This window comes from Sarcophilus harrisii, chromosome 1, assembly GCF_902635505.1.
Source record: "Sarcophilus harrisii chromosome 1, mSarHar1.11, whole genome shotgun sequence".
Taxonomy (NCBI): Eukaryota; Metazoa; Chordata; class Mammalia; order Dasyuromorphia; family Dasyuridae; genus Sarcophilus; species Sarcophilus harrisii.
Window position 1 is genome coordinate 648,408,619 of NC_045426.1, and position 15,423 is coordinate 648,424,041.

Below are 15,423 nucleotides of genomic sequence, written 5' to 3' on the forward strand. Positions count from 1 at the left end.
TTCCTGTTCCTGGCTGGCGCCTGATCGGGCGTGTGCTAGCGAGCAGGGCCGGAGGAAAGTGACTTTTGACTCCGGCCTCGCGTAGGTGCCCCGGCTGGTTGGGTGGGTGGGAGGCTGATGAGGGCCTGCATTCGTGGCAAGGGGTCTACATTGGCCGAGAGGTTGGGACTCCCATTGGCTGAGAGGGAGTGATGTGGGACTCCCATTGACTGGGAGGAGGGCGGCGGACTTTCCGTGACTGGCGGGGGGGAGGGGGGGGAGGGAGTGATGGGGTCTTCCATTGGCTGAGGGGGGGGGGGAGGAGCTCCCGCTGGGCCAGGGCCGCCGCCGGGCCCCATCCCCTAGGAGGCGGACGAGTTCCTGCAGCGAGCATGCGATCGTTGATTGCCTGCTTTGTAATTGCTATTGCAGTTTGAAAGGTGAGAGCCGGCGTTCCTTTCCGTGGGCCCTCACCTTCTCCCTTGTGTTTTCCTCTTGCCCTAAGAGTTGCTGCCGCTGCCTGTGCCCAGTACAATGTTTCTGCCTCCTTTGCTGCTGCTGCTGCTAAGCACCGCCACAGCTGCTGTGGAAGTCAAAAGGCCTCGGGGTGTCTCCCTTACTAGTGAGTCCCTTGCAGGAGGCTGGTTAGGAGGAGCTACCCCGGACCCTCCAGTCGCCTAAAGTCGGTGGAACTGGGGGCTGGAGCGGGCACGAAGCCCGGCTTCCGGTTGGCCGTTGCCTACATTTCCCATTCTCGGGTGGGGGGCTGGGGAAGAACAGTATACGTGAGGAAGCAACCTCTGTGTTAGTATTTGTGGTTTGTGCCCAGGGGAGACTGTTGGAAGCCGTTTGTAGTCAGTCGAGCCTTATTGAGTCCACTCACCTGATGTGGGTGGGAAGCTGAAAGTATTTTTCTTTACTCTCTTCAGATCACCATTTCTATGACAAAACTAAGCCTTTCACCTGCCTGGACGGGTCCTCCACGATCCCTTTTGATCAAGTAAATGATGACTACTGTGATTGTCAAGATGGCTCAGATGAACCAGGTGGGAATGAGGGACCCGTGGGAGGAGGGGCGAAAAGAGTGTTCCCCAAGTGTGCCCAACTGCTTCTTCAGGTGGAAGGGAAATGGCTATAAAACTGCAGAGAGAGGCCCTCTCCTTAAGCTTTCCTTTTTCTTGTTTCACTCCTGATCTTTTTGTGTATATCTTGGTGACTTTTTTAGTCGCTTTATCTGCGTGTGTCCAGGGTGTCCACATGACTGGGACTCTGTCTCTCTCTTTTTGTCCCTCTGTCTGTTTCTCCATATGCAAATATGATGTATTTTTTTTTCTCTGTGCCCATCCATTTGTCTCAACATCTTCATTTTTCACTTTTGTGTGTAGTGATCTGTCCATTTGCCATCTACTTATCTCTGCATCTTTACAAATAGGCCTGTTTTTGTGTATCTTTCTATTTGAATCTATCCAACTGCCTCATATCTATCCATTCATGTGTTTGTCCAACTGTTTTCCTGTCCCTATTTTTCTGTATGTTTGCGAAGATCTGACCACCTTTCTATTTTTGTGTTCACCTGTTCATTGCTATCAGTCCATCTTTGTGCATCTTGTTTCTTATTCTGGATCTAGCCACGTGTATCTCTGTCAGTTCGTCCACCCATCTTTCTGTTTCTTTGGAACTGCCCATGTCCATCTTTCCATAGGTCTGCATTTTTCTCTGTAGATCCTTGTGGCTGTGTTTGACATTTATCTGCGTTTCCGTCTGGGTTTGTCAGTTTTGGTCTCTTTTTTCAAGTCAGCAAGGATTTATTAAGTGTCTCCTATGTGAGCCAAGCTATAAAGGTATTACAGATACAAAGAAGGCAAAAACAAAAAAAAAATCTTCTGTCCTCAAGACAAAACAAAAATTACTGTGAACAGACAAGATATATACAAGGTATATTGGAAATAATCTCCAAGGGAAGATATTAAATCTTGTTAAAGGAACGAAGGAGGTAGAGATGAGGATGAAGAGAATTCCAGGTAGAGGAGACAACCAGTGAAAATGCCTAGAAATTGGGAAGTAGAAAGATAGGAAGGAAGCCATTGAACCTGGATTGCTGAGAATGAGTCTGGTAAATGTAAGGTGATTGGAACGATAGACAGGAGCCAGGTTATAAAAGTTTTAAAAGTCAAATAAAAGGATTTTATTGTTGATCTCCATTCTTGCCTCCATCCCTTTGTCTTTATTATGTGTATTTTTCTTTCTCTTCTGTGTCTAGATTTGCGACTCAGTGTGTGTCCCCATGTGTTTTTCTTTGTTTTTCCATCTTCTGGCCTTTGCCTCAGCACATTGCTTCATTTTCCACGTTGGATCAGCTTATTTCAGTGAGATGTAGTAATAACTTCTCCCTTTCTCCATGACTGTCAGGGACTGCTGCCTGCCCGGAAGGACGCTTCCACTGTACCAATGCTGGCTATAAGCCCCATTATATTCCCTCGAGTCGTGTCAATGATGGCATCTGTGGTAAGACTCCTTTTAAAGCTGGGCTAGGGAGGGGGCAGGACTAGGGCAGGGATCTGGGGACCAGGTCAGCCTCATTGGCACTCTGCTCCCCTCCCTCAGATTGCTGCGATGCCACAGATGAGTACAACAGTGGCGTCGTCTGTGAGAACACATGCAGGTATGTGGCTGCAGGAATAGCTCCCTTGTCCCTTGTAGGTGTAGGCCCCCAGTCCCAGTCTTCAGAGTGTACTTGGGTTCTCAGGCACACGCACACAGAAATAAACCAGATCTGGCACGCTCTCCATTCTCTCCCCATGATTGGGGTTTCTCAAAGCCTGGCTGGAACCCACCCGCCATGGGGAGCCATTGGAAAACTGTGACAAGTTTGGTTCCAGAAATTCTGCTCTCCCTAACCCTTGTGTGCTTCCTCCCCATCCACTTTGGCTGTCCACTTAGGGAAATGGGCCGGAAGGAGAAGGAGACTCTGGAACAGATGGCAGAGGTTGCCCGTGAGGGCTTCCGGCTCAAGAAGATCTTGATTGAAGAAGGGAAGAGGGGCCAGGAGGAGAAGCGGGTGAGACAGTGCAGTGTTCCTAGATTGCCCCATGTGGAGAAAGGCCAGGGCTTAAAGTTGATTCCTGAGGCCTGGGGGCTACTCTTTTCTCTCTGTGTGCTTGTGGGTAAATCCTTTGGTATTTCTGGGCATCTGTTCTCACCTATGAAGTGAGAGAGTTGGAAGAAATATTTCCAAGGCCTATTTCAGCTGATTCTGGTGATCCCTGATTGTATCAGAAGCCTAAAGATAGAGGGGAAGGGATTAAGAATTCTTTCTCTGATGAAAACTATGGGGTCTCCTGTTTGTGTGATTTCTAAGAAGGTCCTGTTCTCCCTCTTGGACCTCTCTCCCCTTTACTTGGCCCCAAGATTTGTTCCAGAGCAAAGCAAATAGAATTGTGGCTGAGACAAAAGAAAAGGTTCCTCAATTCCTCTCTTGCCTTTGTTGAATGAATTGAAGTCCCTTTGCTCAGTTGAATGTCTATCCCCTTGCCCCATTCACTTGGTAACTGCCCTCCATCTGATTCTTTAGTAAAGATGTAGCAGACGTCTTTTCTCCTTGGATTCAATGATTGCCCTGCCATTGTGGGGTGTGGACATGCGGACAGGGACATCTTTCGTGTAGCAGGGTTGGTTTTTTGACCTTTGCCCAGCTGACCTAGGGCAGCTGCTAGGGAGCTCCAGTTCTGGAGCTGGAGAGAATGAGATTAGCAGGGGCCAAAGAATTTGGATAATTACCAGCTTGTAGTAGAAATTTACTTGAAGCCAAATGGCTGGGTCTGAGTTCTCTGTTTTCTCCTGTGGTAGAATGAAGGGATTGCCTCAGAGAGTGCCTAAAGTCCATTTTAGGATTGCATGGGGGTTATTTCAGCTGCATCTGCAAGCTGTTTGAATGAGAGGGAGCCAGTTATAGGGACTTTGTCCCTGGCCAGCATGGCCCCACTGAAATATTTTCTCTCTCATACAACCAGAGCAAGCTTCTTGGTTTACAAGAGTCGAAGAAGGCCCTGGAGGAGCAAGTAGCAATGCTGAGAGCAGTGAAGGAAGAGGCTGAGAAGCCGGAGAAGGAATTCAAGGAACGGCACCAGAAGCTGTGGGAAGGTAACCACCCCTAATGCCATCCCCTGTGCCCTCCCTCCCAGCATGAAACAAGATAGCATTTATTCTGGGAATTGTTAGCCACATTAAGGACTGAGAATGGGAGTGGAGCTGGGGGAGTCAGGGAAGGGGCAGGGTCATGGGCAGGAGGTGAACCTGGAGGAGTGGAATTGGTTAGAAAACAACTTTCAAGGCAGAGACAAAGAGGACCAGGGCCTAGGGGGAAGAGGGATGGGAAGAGGAGTGCCCCTTTGCCTCTCCATTCCTCTTGGCTTTGGGAACAGCCCCAGTTCCCTGCCAGAGTAATAGAGTAATGAACCCGGTTGTTTGTGAACAGAGCAGCAGGCAGCAGCCAGGGCTGCCCGAGACCAGGAACAGGCTGCCAGTGCTTTCCAGGAGCTGGATGACAACACCGATGGAGTGTGAGTGCTGTGGGCTGTGGCGGGTGCTGCTTCCTGGAGCCTCCTCCCTGCGGCAAACTCCCAGCTCTTCCAGGGGAAGAGCAATATGCAGGTTCACCCTCAGATCACTGTCTCCCCCCGACTTAGGGAGGTGGGACTCCTAGCCTGAAGGTCCTCAGGTAAACAGCTCTGAGATTGAGATGCCTTGGCTCAGGGTTTCTTAAACTTTTTCCACACTCTTGACCCCTTTTCACACAAGAAATTCTTATATGATCCGAGGTATGTAAGAAATAATAGTATTAAATAGTAGTACATTCACACGTTTAGTGATAATCATAATTTGGTGACCCCCCCCCCCCTTACATCCAGTTATGAGATCCCATGGGGGGCGGGGGCAGTCACAAGCCACCATTTAAGAAGCTGGGCCTTAAGTTGCCAGAGATGTTTTTGCCTTGAGGTTGACTATCTCCCCACATAGTGAATGTTAATGCCAAACTATTGGCTGAAGACCAGAAAGATGGATAGTTTTCGTATGGGCTTGAGAAGCAGCATATATCCTCTATACTCCATTCTCCCTGGATCAAAAATAATAACAGGACCAGAGATTTCAAATTGGAAATAGACGTTAGAGGTCACAGTCCAGTTTGGTCATTTTACAGGTGAGGGAATCTTGAGGCCCAGCAAGGTTAATTGATTTGCCCAGGGTCATAGAGCTGTCTAAGGAAGAATCTGAACTCTGGTCTTCTTGACTCTGCTTGGTGTGCAGTAATACCTGACTTCTAAGGTGCCCTGGGATTGAGGAATAAATGATCAATTCTAATTCTGGGTAGAGGGTCTTGGCTTGGGGAGGTGGCTTATTGGCCTTCGCCAACTGGCTCCGCATCCCTCCTCCACACACTAAGTGCCACCAGGATCCCACTCCCTCCTCTTCTCTCCAGGATTTCGGTGGCTGAACTTCAGACTCATCCTGAACTGGACCCGGATGGTGACGGGGCTTTGTCAGAAGCCGAAGCCCAGGTAATGGGATCCTCATCCCACTAGCTAGTCCTCCAGCATGTGCACTCTCCCCCAGCCAGGGCAAGCAAGGGCCCAGAGAGATTGGGAGAGCAAAGTTTGAGACTGGACTAAGCCCCACCCTGAGCTATGGCCCAGAGGCCTGTGCGACTTGGAGCAGGGGCATCCCTTGCTTCCTGACTCAGTGTTGTCTTCCCTTAAAGACCTGAGGATTGGGGGTGGGGGGGTGGGAGCTGAGATGCACATGTGCATGTCTCCCCTCCTCTCTTATGGCTGGGCCTAAGGGAGCAGTGCAATGATGGGGCTCAGGTGGGAGTCATGTGTTCTGGGATGTGACAACACACCTTCCCAGCTGATGGTGGGCAGTGGAGGGAGCCTTCTCTCAATGAAGCCACAGGGCAGGGGAGCTCCCCCAGGTAAGCATTGCCAGCAGGTGACAGTGCCAATTCAGAGAGCCTCTCCAGGAAGTCCTCTTTCTGTGGTGGGGGTGGAGGACTTCAGCTTCACTCCCACTAGGCCTAGGCTTCTCATCTTCCCATTGTCTGGCTCCCTGGCATAGATGAGAGTCCCCAAGGGGTTCTGGAGGGCAGTGAGGGAGGGTGCGCTCTTCACCCCAGGGCCTTCCCCTGCTGTCAGGGAAGTTCCAATTCCAGATGGTCTGTGGGACCTTGGTTGAGTAACGTGCCCTCTCAGCCCGTTTTCTCTTCAGTAAAATGGGGGTGACAATACTTGTGCGCCAGCCTTGAGGGCAGCTTGTAAGGAAAGCCTGCTCAGCCTCAGCACCTAGAGTAGGCCTTGCTCTTGTTCTCTGCCCCAGGCTCTGCTAGGAGAGGCCTTGCAGGTGGATGCCATCAGCTTTCAAGAAGGCCTGTGGGCGGCCATCAAGGATAAGTACAGGCAGGAGGTTAGTAGCCTGGGCTAGACGGCCAAGGGGTCCAGGAGATGTGGGGGCGGGGTGTGAGGTGGACTCCAGCCAGCAGAGGGAGACAGCAGCACATGTGGCCAGGCTGAGCCAGACCCCAAGAGACTCTGTGACCTCACAAAGGATCCGCCAGCCCCGGGGAGGCAGGAAAGTAGGCAGAGCAGGGCTAAGATTTCGTTCCCTGGAGCCCATCCATCCCAACCAGCTGGGCCCGACAGCAGCAGATGCTGCCATTCCTGATTAACAAGGCAGCTGCCACCCTTCTTCCTCCCCACTCACTGCCCTAGCTTGTGGTCACAGTGGCAGTCCCTCTCTGCCCCTCCCCCCGGTGGGCCCTCATCTGGCAAGAACCACACTCCCTCCCCTCTCTGGTGATACAGCAACCTCCCCCTCCTCCAATTCTAATTCCTCGGGGTCTTTCCTTGACTTAGGGACTTTCTTAACTCAAAAAAGCAAGGGAATGAGGGCAGGATCTGGGCCTAAGAGCACACAAATCACTGGGTGTGTGTTGGGATAGGAAAGGGAGGGAGGGAGGGATCAGTGGCCTCCAGACCTGGCTGGGAAAGAGAAGGCATTGCCTCTGTCCTCCATGCATTTCGACTTGATGCTTGCTAGTCGCTGCCTACTGTGCCACCTCTGGCTGAGGCGCCGGCAGAGGAGATACTAGAGGTCCCAGAAGAGCCTTCCCCAGTAGAGGATGAAGATGAAAGTCCTGGGCTGGATGAAGAAACAGAGGAGGATGAAGAGGATGAAGAAGAGGAGAGCCCTGAAGAGGACAAGGTGGGGCTGAGTGGAAGCAAGCCTGGCTTTTGAGGAGCCTGGGGGGAAGGGAAGTGGGAGCAGGCTCTGGCTGGCTTCCTGGAAGCCCATTAAGAAATGGCAGTCACTAAAGCTGCTCAGACTGACTATAGCTAGATACAGGGGAAAGGCAGGAACGTCTCTTCTCCAGGGCCCAGGGGAATGGCTTAAAAGGGATGCTGCTCCCTGGTGCTAGGAGGAATCTGTTGGTTGGCTTTGCCTGCCCTCCCCCTCCTCCCAGCCCAGCCTGGATCAGCCTTTGTTTGGGCTTGGGGCCTGGGCACTAGCAGCCCCTGCAGCGGATGCAAAGGCTCTCTGGGGAGAAAGGTATGAGGTCAGGCAGAGCCCAGGTGGCAAGACCAGGGGCACTTGGGCAGGGACTTGGGTTCACCTTGTCTGTCACCTCCCCCAGGAGCCCTTGCCTCCACAGTCAGTCAAGGTGGATGAGGAGGTGAAGGACAAGATGCCCCCGTATGATGAGAGAACCCAGGCCTACATTGACGGTATGTAGGGAGGGCTTCAGGGGAGGGGAATATTTGGAGCAGACTCAGCTTGGGGTACTTTGTCAATCAGAGACTACATCCAATGGTCTTTGGCTAATGCTTGGCTCATGGTCTACCCCATCTTCCTGAGGGGGTCTTGTCTAGCATCTCGGGGATTTCCTGTGGACTCCAATTAGTGTTTGTCTAGAAAATATTGACCATTCCTCTGCATACAAATCTTGTGTCCATACCAGGAATGGGCTCTCCTCTCGGGAAGCTATGTTCTATTTCCATTCCCACTGGAAAAGTTAACTCACATTGCAGGTGTTGGTGCCTGCTAAGGGTCTAGGGAGTGGAAATGATAGGCAGGCCTGGAGGAGCTCAAAAGAGGGGGGGAAATTGGTGGGAGTTTCCTGGGGGAGCTGGGACATGTGTTTCAATCATAGAGGATTTGGCAGAAAGGGAGGATGTTGTCAGAGGCCAAGAAGCAGAAAAGCTGTGCTCATCAGGAATGAATCTCAGGTCAGAGGGTGAAGACGTTTTTGAGAAGGGGGAGGTGTTCTTGGAAAGATGAAAATCCTGGTGTCAGGCGACATCTGAGCCGAAAACTTTAAAACAGGATTTCAGGGAGGTGGGAAGGATCTTAGCAGCCACTATCTCCTACCCTCCCCATTTTACAGATGGCAAGAAGGCCCATAGAGGAAGTAGCTTGTACAGAGAATTCATAACAAAGGTTCCTGCCCCTGGTCCAAAACTCCGCACTAGAAAACATGAGGTGATGAGTGCCTGACAATACTGAGAGTGAAGAAAGGCACCTCTGAATGGTTGCCAGGGTTTTGGCTAGACTGACACACATAGGAGCCGACATGACTAGGATTGTTGCCACCCTTTCCGAGTATGGCTGGGCGGTGGCTTGGATCCTTCTGGGGAGAGTGGGAAATGAGGAAGGGGCCTTCTTGGAAGATTCTGGTTTCATGTATAAGTTGAAGGAGGTGGAGAGGGGTAAGAGTCAGTAGGGGACTGGCAAGGGAGTACCATGGAGAGCATCATATAGCTGTTAGGTAATACTGCACCATGGACTCTGGAACTAAGACCATGGACACCCACCCTCGGGGTGAGAAATACATTTTCCCCATATAGAGTCCCAGGTGAAATCGATCCAGGAAACTCAGAAGGCAGGAGTAGTTGTTTGTCTGTCCAGGGCCTCCTACCAGGCTGGAGGCAGCCAGGCCTTGCCTTGTGGCCCTTGCTGGTTCACACTCCTCTGTTACCTGTAACTAAGGCGTTGAGATCTTATTTTCTCAAAGTGCCAGCATTGCTCCCAGGGCCCCGACGGTGCCCACGGCCTTCAGAAGGGGACTGCCAGCCCCACGTGGGGCTCAGGGTGTGAGGGCCCCCCATCGGATTTGGGTGCTGCTCAGCCCCTGATTCTAGCTTTCTCTGCTATTGAGTAGCTCTATGACCTGAGACAACTCAGTGCCCTTACAATGAGGATGTTTTTCTGGCCAACCTGGAGTCCCCTAGAGAGACACGGAGGCAGTGTGCATAGGTTGGGAATTGGGGCGGGGGGGGGGCGGGAATACGCTTCTAGTTGCTGCCCCTCCTCGGTGCTGCACCTGCTGCCTGCCCTGTCTCTCCAGGCTTTGAGCAGGAAGCCACCCGTGAGTCATGGCTCAAGATGGGAGAGCCTACAATGGGTTGGGGGCAGTGAGTGCAGGTGGTGCTGGTGCAGATATGTGAGATGATTTGGCGTTGGGGAGAACACCGCTTCTGCCTGCACCAATGTCAGGGCAGCTCTGTGATGTGCCCAGCACTGGGTACAGCCTAGGAGTGGAACTAGGGGCAGTGGGGGGAAATCATCCCTGGGAGCTGGCCAGATTGGGGGGCTCCAGAACCAAAGAAAATTGTTGAGAAGGGCCAGGGCCAGCCCAAGGGGGTTGGGCCTGACCCTGGATATGTGTTGGGGATCCCCTTAGGGGTGGGACTTTGGTGTCCCCTGCTCCCCTTCGCTGCTTCCCCATGGGCCCCTGGCTTGTTTGTGAGTCTTTACCAGGCACTCTTGCTGTAGCGGTGGGTGAGGGAGGAGCCAGCAGGCCCCCCCCGGGGAGCCTTCAGCGAGTAAGGCAGAGAATTTTCTAGGCCTCCTGCTGAGAAGCCAGGATTGGCTGAAGCCCAGGTCCTAAGCTGCCCTGGGCAGTGGCATGGGCCCACCTGACTTGGGGCTCCTCACCCAGGCTGATTTCCATTCATGCTCTGAGTGCCAGCTGGAGCTGGGGCATTTAAGGAGGTGCTTCTGAGCATCCTTGCTGCCTCTGCTGCAGAGGCCTAAACTGACACTCCCTGGGGGGAGGGGGAGGGTTTTGCCAAGCCTGCCCTGCTCTCCTGGAGCTTAGAAGAAAGAGCTTCAGGCGGAGCATTTCTGACAGCTCAGATGGTAGTGGAGGTTGTGGTGCCCAGGGCCCTGGGAAGGATCCGGCTTTTAGCTGAGCCACCTCTGAGCAGCGTCACTTGAGGGTTCCCAAGGGGGGAGCTTGTGGGCGTGTGCGAGTGAGCATAGAGGTCTGTGTGCAGGTGTCCTGTGATGTGTGCGTAGGGCGGTGAGAGGAACCTGCCGTCCACGGTGTCTGTGGGTGGCTCCAGGACCCCATCATTCTTGCATGTGGTCCCTTAGATGGGAGTGGCTTCCCATTTAGAGCTGAAAAGGGCCCAGGAGGTCTCTTAGTCCATCCTTCCCATTTCATCGGGAAAAAAGCTGAGATTCGGGGCAATAACTTGACTTGTGCTAAGGTCACACTTTAGTAAATGGTAGAACCAGTCCTGGACCTCCTGCTTTCTGGGGGGGAGGCGGGGTGCATGTGCACTCACACTCAGGGGCTACACAGAGATCCCTGCCTGAATAAATGCGTAGTTGGAGATCCTGAGAGTATGAGGAAGATAATTCTTGGGAAGGGAAAATGAAGGGCCTTCGTGAGGGTGGGGAGAGACTCAGAGATGGGGGCCTAGCAGGAGAGGCACAACTTTGACACAGTTCTCTCCTGCCTGGGGCTCTGAGTGTTGAGGCCTTCTGCCTGAGATGGGGTCCTGTCCTGCTGGAGGGAGCCTGGGGTCCAGAGAGAGGGCAACTTTATTAGGATTGGGGTCGGAAGTGTTGGCTTTTTCGACTGTATTTGACCCTGGGAATTAGGCAAGAAACCTCCCAGTCTGATGCCCTGGGTTGTTGCCTGGGTTCTGCCTTATTACTCGGTGTCAGGACCTTGGGGGACCCAGAAGGCAACTGCAGTGTTGGGGAAGGGATCCCCAGCTATGGGGGGTGAGCAAGTCCTGTTCTGAGGCTCCGATTGCTTTGAGCCTTTGTCCTGTATTTCAGTGCTTCTTTGCACTGCTGTGTTGGGATAGAAGAACGCCCTGGGTTTTGAGTTCTGGGGCCCATGTTCAGGTTCGAGTTCTACAGCCAGGCCTAAACTATGGGAGTGTAGACACCAAAGGGCCACATCTGTCAGGCCGCCTTCTGTTGTATAACCCCCCAAGCTAACAATAGGGTAGAAAAGTAAAAAAATTTCTCAGCTTGCTGATTTGTTCACAGATGCGCTTTAAGGGCCTTCTAGGCCTATGATTGCCTGCCCTGAGATACTGAGGGGGGTGGGGGGAGGGGGAGGGAGATAATCTGACATAGCCCCCTCCCATTATCTGGGTGTTTTGTGCCTTCCAGCGGCCCAGGAAGCTCGGGACCATTTTGAAGAGGCAGAAAAGTCATTGACAGAAATGGAAGAGTCCATCAGGTAGCTCTCTGGCCAGGGCTTGGAAGGGAGGTGGGTCCTAGTCAAGTATGGAGGGTGGGGGGGAACTCCTGAAATGCCTTGAGAGAAGCCTTAAGCCTGCCCTTCTAATGTCCCACCCCAAACTCCTGTAGAAGATTGAGCTTGCCTCCCTCGATCCTTCCTGTTCCCAGGCCTGGGACAGAAAAGGAACAGGCTCCTTTGCTGCCAGCACTAGCATTAAGTACCCTGCGGTGGGACTTTGCACCAGGGGAATGGAGACAAGGTAGCACAGTGACTGTTCGAACTTGAGGTGCAGATGCCCGCAGCTGTGGTACAGATGATATCCAGCAGTGACCACTGATCTCTAGTTCTAGAGGGGCTGGGATCACTTAGGCCTTTTGATCCCCTCCATGTCTTCATTTGGAAGGCGTGAACAAAGGAGGGCCTCTTCTGTTATCCCTAGGCTTGACAAGTAGCTTGGTGTCTTTGTCCTGGAACTTTGCCCTTCTGGTATCCATTCTCTCCTCTTCCTTTCCATGGGGCATTCCACCCTTTCACCAAACCAGCCTCTAGGAAGCACTCTGGGAAACAGCAGTCTCCTGTTATAGGAGGGGAAATTTGGTCTTAGCTTCCAGGAAGAGGAGGGAGGGTCTCCTAGCTTCACTGGCTCAGGACCCTTGTGGAGCAGTGATCAGGCCCCAAGAGCTAGGGAAGAGGGGAGGGAGCAGAGACACCCAGATAGGCTCCATAGGATGCTGGGGAGGAGCTTAAAGGCTGCTCTCTGGTGCATTGAGACAAGCCATTAACGAGGGCCCTCAGCTTAGCTGAGTTGCTCTGGGAGGGGGGTGGGGGTAAGGAGAACCCAAGCCCTGTCACCACCTTCTGTAGGGCCCCAGGGTTCCAGTAATTGAGGGTAGCCTTGGTTACAAGGAGGTACAGAGGTGACTTCAGTAAGAAGCCCTGTCCCTGATGATAGGAAAAAAATGGTGGCTCCCTGGGGCTTCCTGAATCAGAACTGGGGCTGGGGGGAGGGCAAGACAGTGGCTAGATTGGAACCCAGGCCATTGGGGAGGATCAGGGGACCCAGAGGCCCAAGTCCTGTGTAACTCTAGATTTTAGGATTTGTAGGGCTCTGAAAACAGCAGAAAGGGACTTTGGGCCCTTGGAATGTGAGAGCTGGGAAGGAAGGAGTCTTTTACCGGACTAGAAAATAGACCTGGCCAGGATCACGTGGGAAGCAGCGGGGCGAGGATCTAAACCCTGGTTCTGACATGAACCCGGCCTCTTCTCTCTGAGTCTCACTGATGATCCTTTGGTCTCAGGAAGGCTCCCTGACCCAAGGTGGGGAGACTGTTAGGTACCCGCTGACCCATCCTGCCTACTCTCCCACTGTAGGAACCTAGAACAAGAGATGGCGTTGGACTTGGGTCCCAGCGGGGAGTTTTCTTACCTGTTTGGACAGTGCTATGAGCTGTCCACTAATGAGTAAGTACCTGGGACTGGCAGCTTTGTACTGCATTGGAAAAGGAGGGGGTCCAGGAGGAAGGACTCAAGGGATCTCACAGGGCCCATGAGGGCAGGAAGGGCAGCAGAAGCCTGGGGCCCAGCGTTGTGGCAGGGGTCAGAATGACCCTGAATGTAGATTTTGAATGTAGGCCCTCCCTGGCCTTGGTAGGGAAGAAAAGGGAGGGAGAGCAGGGGACAGGGCCTTCCCTTTCCTGCTGATACACCATTCTGGCTATTTATATCTTGTCTCAGAGCCTGGGGTTGGGAGTAAAACCCTGAGGAGGGGAGTGTGCCTGTGTATGTGAGCACCCAGATCCTGGGGGTGGCATTTGGGAAAAACCTCCAGGAGGTGAGCTCCACTCCCCAAGAGGGCTTGAAAGCGAGGATGTCTACATATACCAACCCCCTTTCCCACGTACCTCAGGAAGAAGGAGACGGGCCTAGGGCTTAGTCTGTGGAGCTGGCTCTCCCATGAAGAATAGAATGGCCACTGGGTGTCATAGGAGACTCAGCCTTGTATTTGGGCAGGCCCTTACACCTCTCACCCCGGATCACCTGTGCCCCTTTCTACCTGTGCAGGTATATTTATAGACTGTGTCCCTTCAACCGAGTCACCCAGAAACCTAACCACGGTGGTTCTGAGACCAACTTGGGGTGAGTGTCCTCCCTTTTTCAGTCTCATCTCCCTACTATCACTCTGTCCCAGCACCCTCAGCCTCCCCTTCCCTCACCCCTGTGCCCCTGAATCTCAGCCTGCCTTCTCTCCCTGCAGCACATGGGGTTCCTGGGATGCATCAGAGGAGGATAAATTCCGAATCATGCATTATGAGCATGGGACAGGTTGCTGGCAAGGCCCCAACCGCTCTACCAAGGTGAGGACTACCTGGGGGTTGGGCTGGGGGGGTTGGGGGGGGAGGGTGTGGGGTTGGATGATGAAGGAGCTGGAGTTGCAGTGGACACACATATATCCCAATCCCATTGACAACCCTTGTCTCTCTCAGGTGAAGCTGGTATGTGGGAAGGAAACTGTAATCACAAGTGCCACGGAGCCAAGCCGATGCGAATACCTGATGGAGCTGGTGACCCCAGCCGCCTGCCAGGAGCCGCCCCCAGAGACTCCTGGGGATCCTGACCATGATGAGCTCTAAGCCTCCCAGGTATGGCCATAGGGGCGGGACCCTTCGCTTCTCTCCCCCACCCCCCATTGGAGCCAGTCTGCTTATCATTCCTACACAGGCCATCATGGAAGGAGATTGATTTCCTCTGTTCACACTAACTCCCTGGGCTTCATCTTCCCCCAAGCCTTTCTTGTCTTTTCTGGCCCAGCTTGGGATACCTGCCTCCAGGGGGTTGGGGTGTGGGACCAGCCTCTAGTAATCACCTTTTCCCATTCTTTCTTGCAGAATCTCAGGGGAAAAGTGGATACCTCCAGCACCTGCACACACATTTCCCTCCTAACGTGCCCTTGCCCACCATGGCTCCTTGGGGTCCAGTGCAAAGGGCTCTGGCCCTGAATCTCCCTCCTTAGAAGGTTCATTGTCTTGATGAAGAGAGTCTCTGTGTGTGCATCCTCTTGAAGGCCACGAGGCTGCTTTGGATCAGAGAGTCCTGCCCCATTCCCTCTGGTTCAGCTGCTTAAAGTGACTGGGACACTGCGCCTACCAGATCCCTCTTCCAGATCGGCAGCTCCACCCATTGATGGGTGACTTGATACCCTCTCACCCTGGCCTTGCTCTCGGCTCAGGCGGTACTGCTGGCCATGTAGCCAAATGAGCAAGACCTGTGTGGGTGGGAGAGTCTAACCTTACTGTGACCTTGACACAATAAACTCAGATCCTTCCCCACAGCTGGAAGTTGACTCCTTATTCTCACTGTGGAGAACGAGGGGCTGGGGCAGAGAGGGGAGAGGGGTCCTGGGCCCCCCCATTGCAGACAGATCCTGCCCTGCTAGGCAGCAGTGAATTGTGGCCTAAATTCAGATCCTGCCTTGGACTTGGCAAATCATTTTTAGGCTTTCTTAGCCCTGGTTTCCTCCTCTGTAAAATGGGGATAGTAGTAGCAGGACCTTTATAATGTGCTTTGTTGCAAACCTTGCTATAGAAATGCTGGCTGTTATTTCAACCCCCTCAACCCTCTTTCCCCCAGAGTCTCACTGCCATCCGCCCACCACTGAGAATGGCGTCCCCTCACACCCCGGACCAGACAGAATGCAAGTACTCTATCCTCCATTCCAGATTTGAAGAAATGAAGTGTATCTTGTTCACAAACAGCCCTGAGGGTCTGAGGTGGGATTGGGACTTTGATCCCCTTCTACTGAAGGGCATTAACTTCAAAATGTAGAAAAAGGCAAGTTCTCAAATGCACAGACACACATGTGCATCAACATATATGCTCAATCTCGTGCATACCAATGGAAGCAGACTGAT

At 52.9% G+C, this 15,423-nt stretch overlaps 2 protein-coding genes across 4 annotated transcripts in view; one reads left to right on the forward strand and one right to left on the reverse strand.

The window, feature by feature from the left end:
* On the forward strand, positions 1-14,843 carry PRKCSH (protein kinase C substrate 80K-H). The gene is made up of 18 exons (XM_012541873.3): positions 1-81; positions 485-601; positions 909-1,025; positions 2,389-2,484; positions 2,584-2,641; positions 2,920-3,037; positions 3,990-4,119; positions 4,454-4,538; positions 5,456-5,534; positions 6,349-6,435; positions 7,069-7,233; positions 7,664-7,754; positions 11,443-11,512; positions 12,887-12,976; positions 13,577-13,651; positions 13,770-13,869; positions 13,999-14,154; positions 14,401-14,843. Exons 2-17 carry the CDS (start codon positions 514-516, stop codon positions 14,143-14,145), a joined length of 1,596 nt encoding a protein of 531 aa, XP_012397327.2. The 5' UTR covers positions 1-81; positions 485-513; the 3' UTR covers positions 14,146-14,154; positions 14,401-14,843.
* The window catches only part of ELAVL3 (ELAV like RNA binding protein 3), a 24,328-nt gene continuing 20,416 nt past the window's right edge, over positions 11,512-15,423 (reverse strand). Inside the window, exons 8-9 of one of the 3 annotated variants that reach the window (XR_004231172.1) lie at positions 12,708-12,890; positions 11,512-12,090 (exon numbers count right to left, since the gene is read on the reverse strand). The gene's annotated coding sequence lies outside the window, so the exon portion shown is untranslated. Of the gene's footprint in view, positions 12,091-12,690; positions 12,891-15,423 lie in introns of all 3 variants that reach the window. The other 2 variants (XR_004231171.1, XM_031947586.1) reach the window with 2 other exon arrangements.

Excerpts from the sequence above, each read along its gene's own strand:
- PRKCSH (XM_012541873.3), top strand. The coding sequence starts at position 514 with ATGTTTCTGCCTCCTTTGCTGCTGCTGCTGCTAAGCACCGCCACAGCT. Across the intron at positions 3,038-3,989 it reads GGGGCCAGGAGGAGAAGCGG|AGCAAGCTTCTTGGTTTACA; the intron begins GTGAGACAGTGC and ends TCATACAACCAG. Across the intron at positions 7,755-11,442 it reads AACCCAGGCCTACATTGACG|CGGCCCAGGAAGCTCGGGAC; the intron begins GTATGTAGGGAG and ends TGTGCCTTCCAG.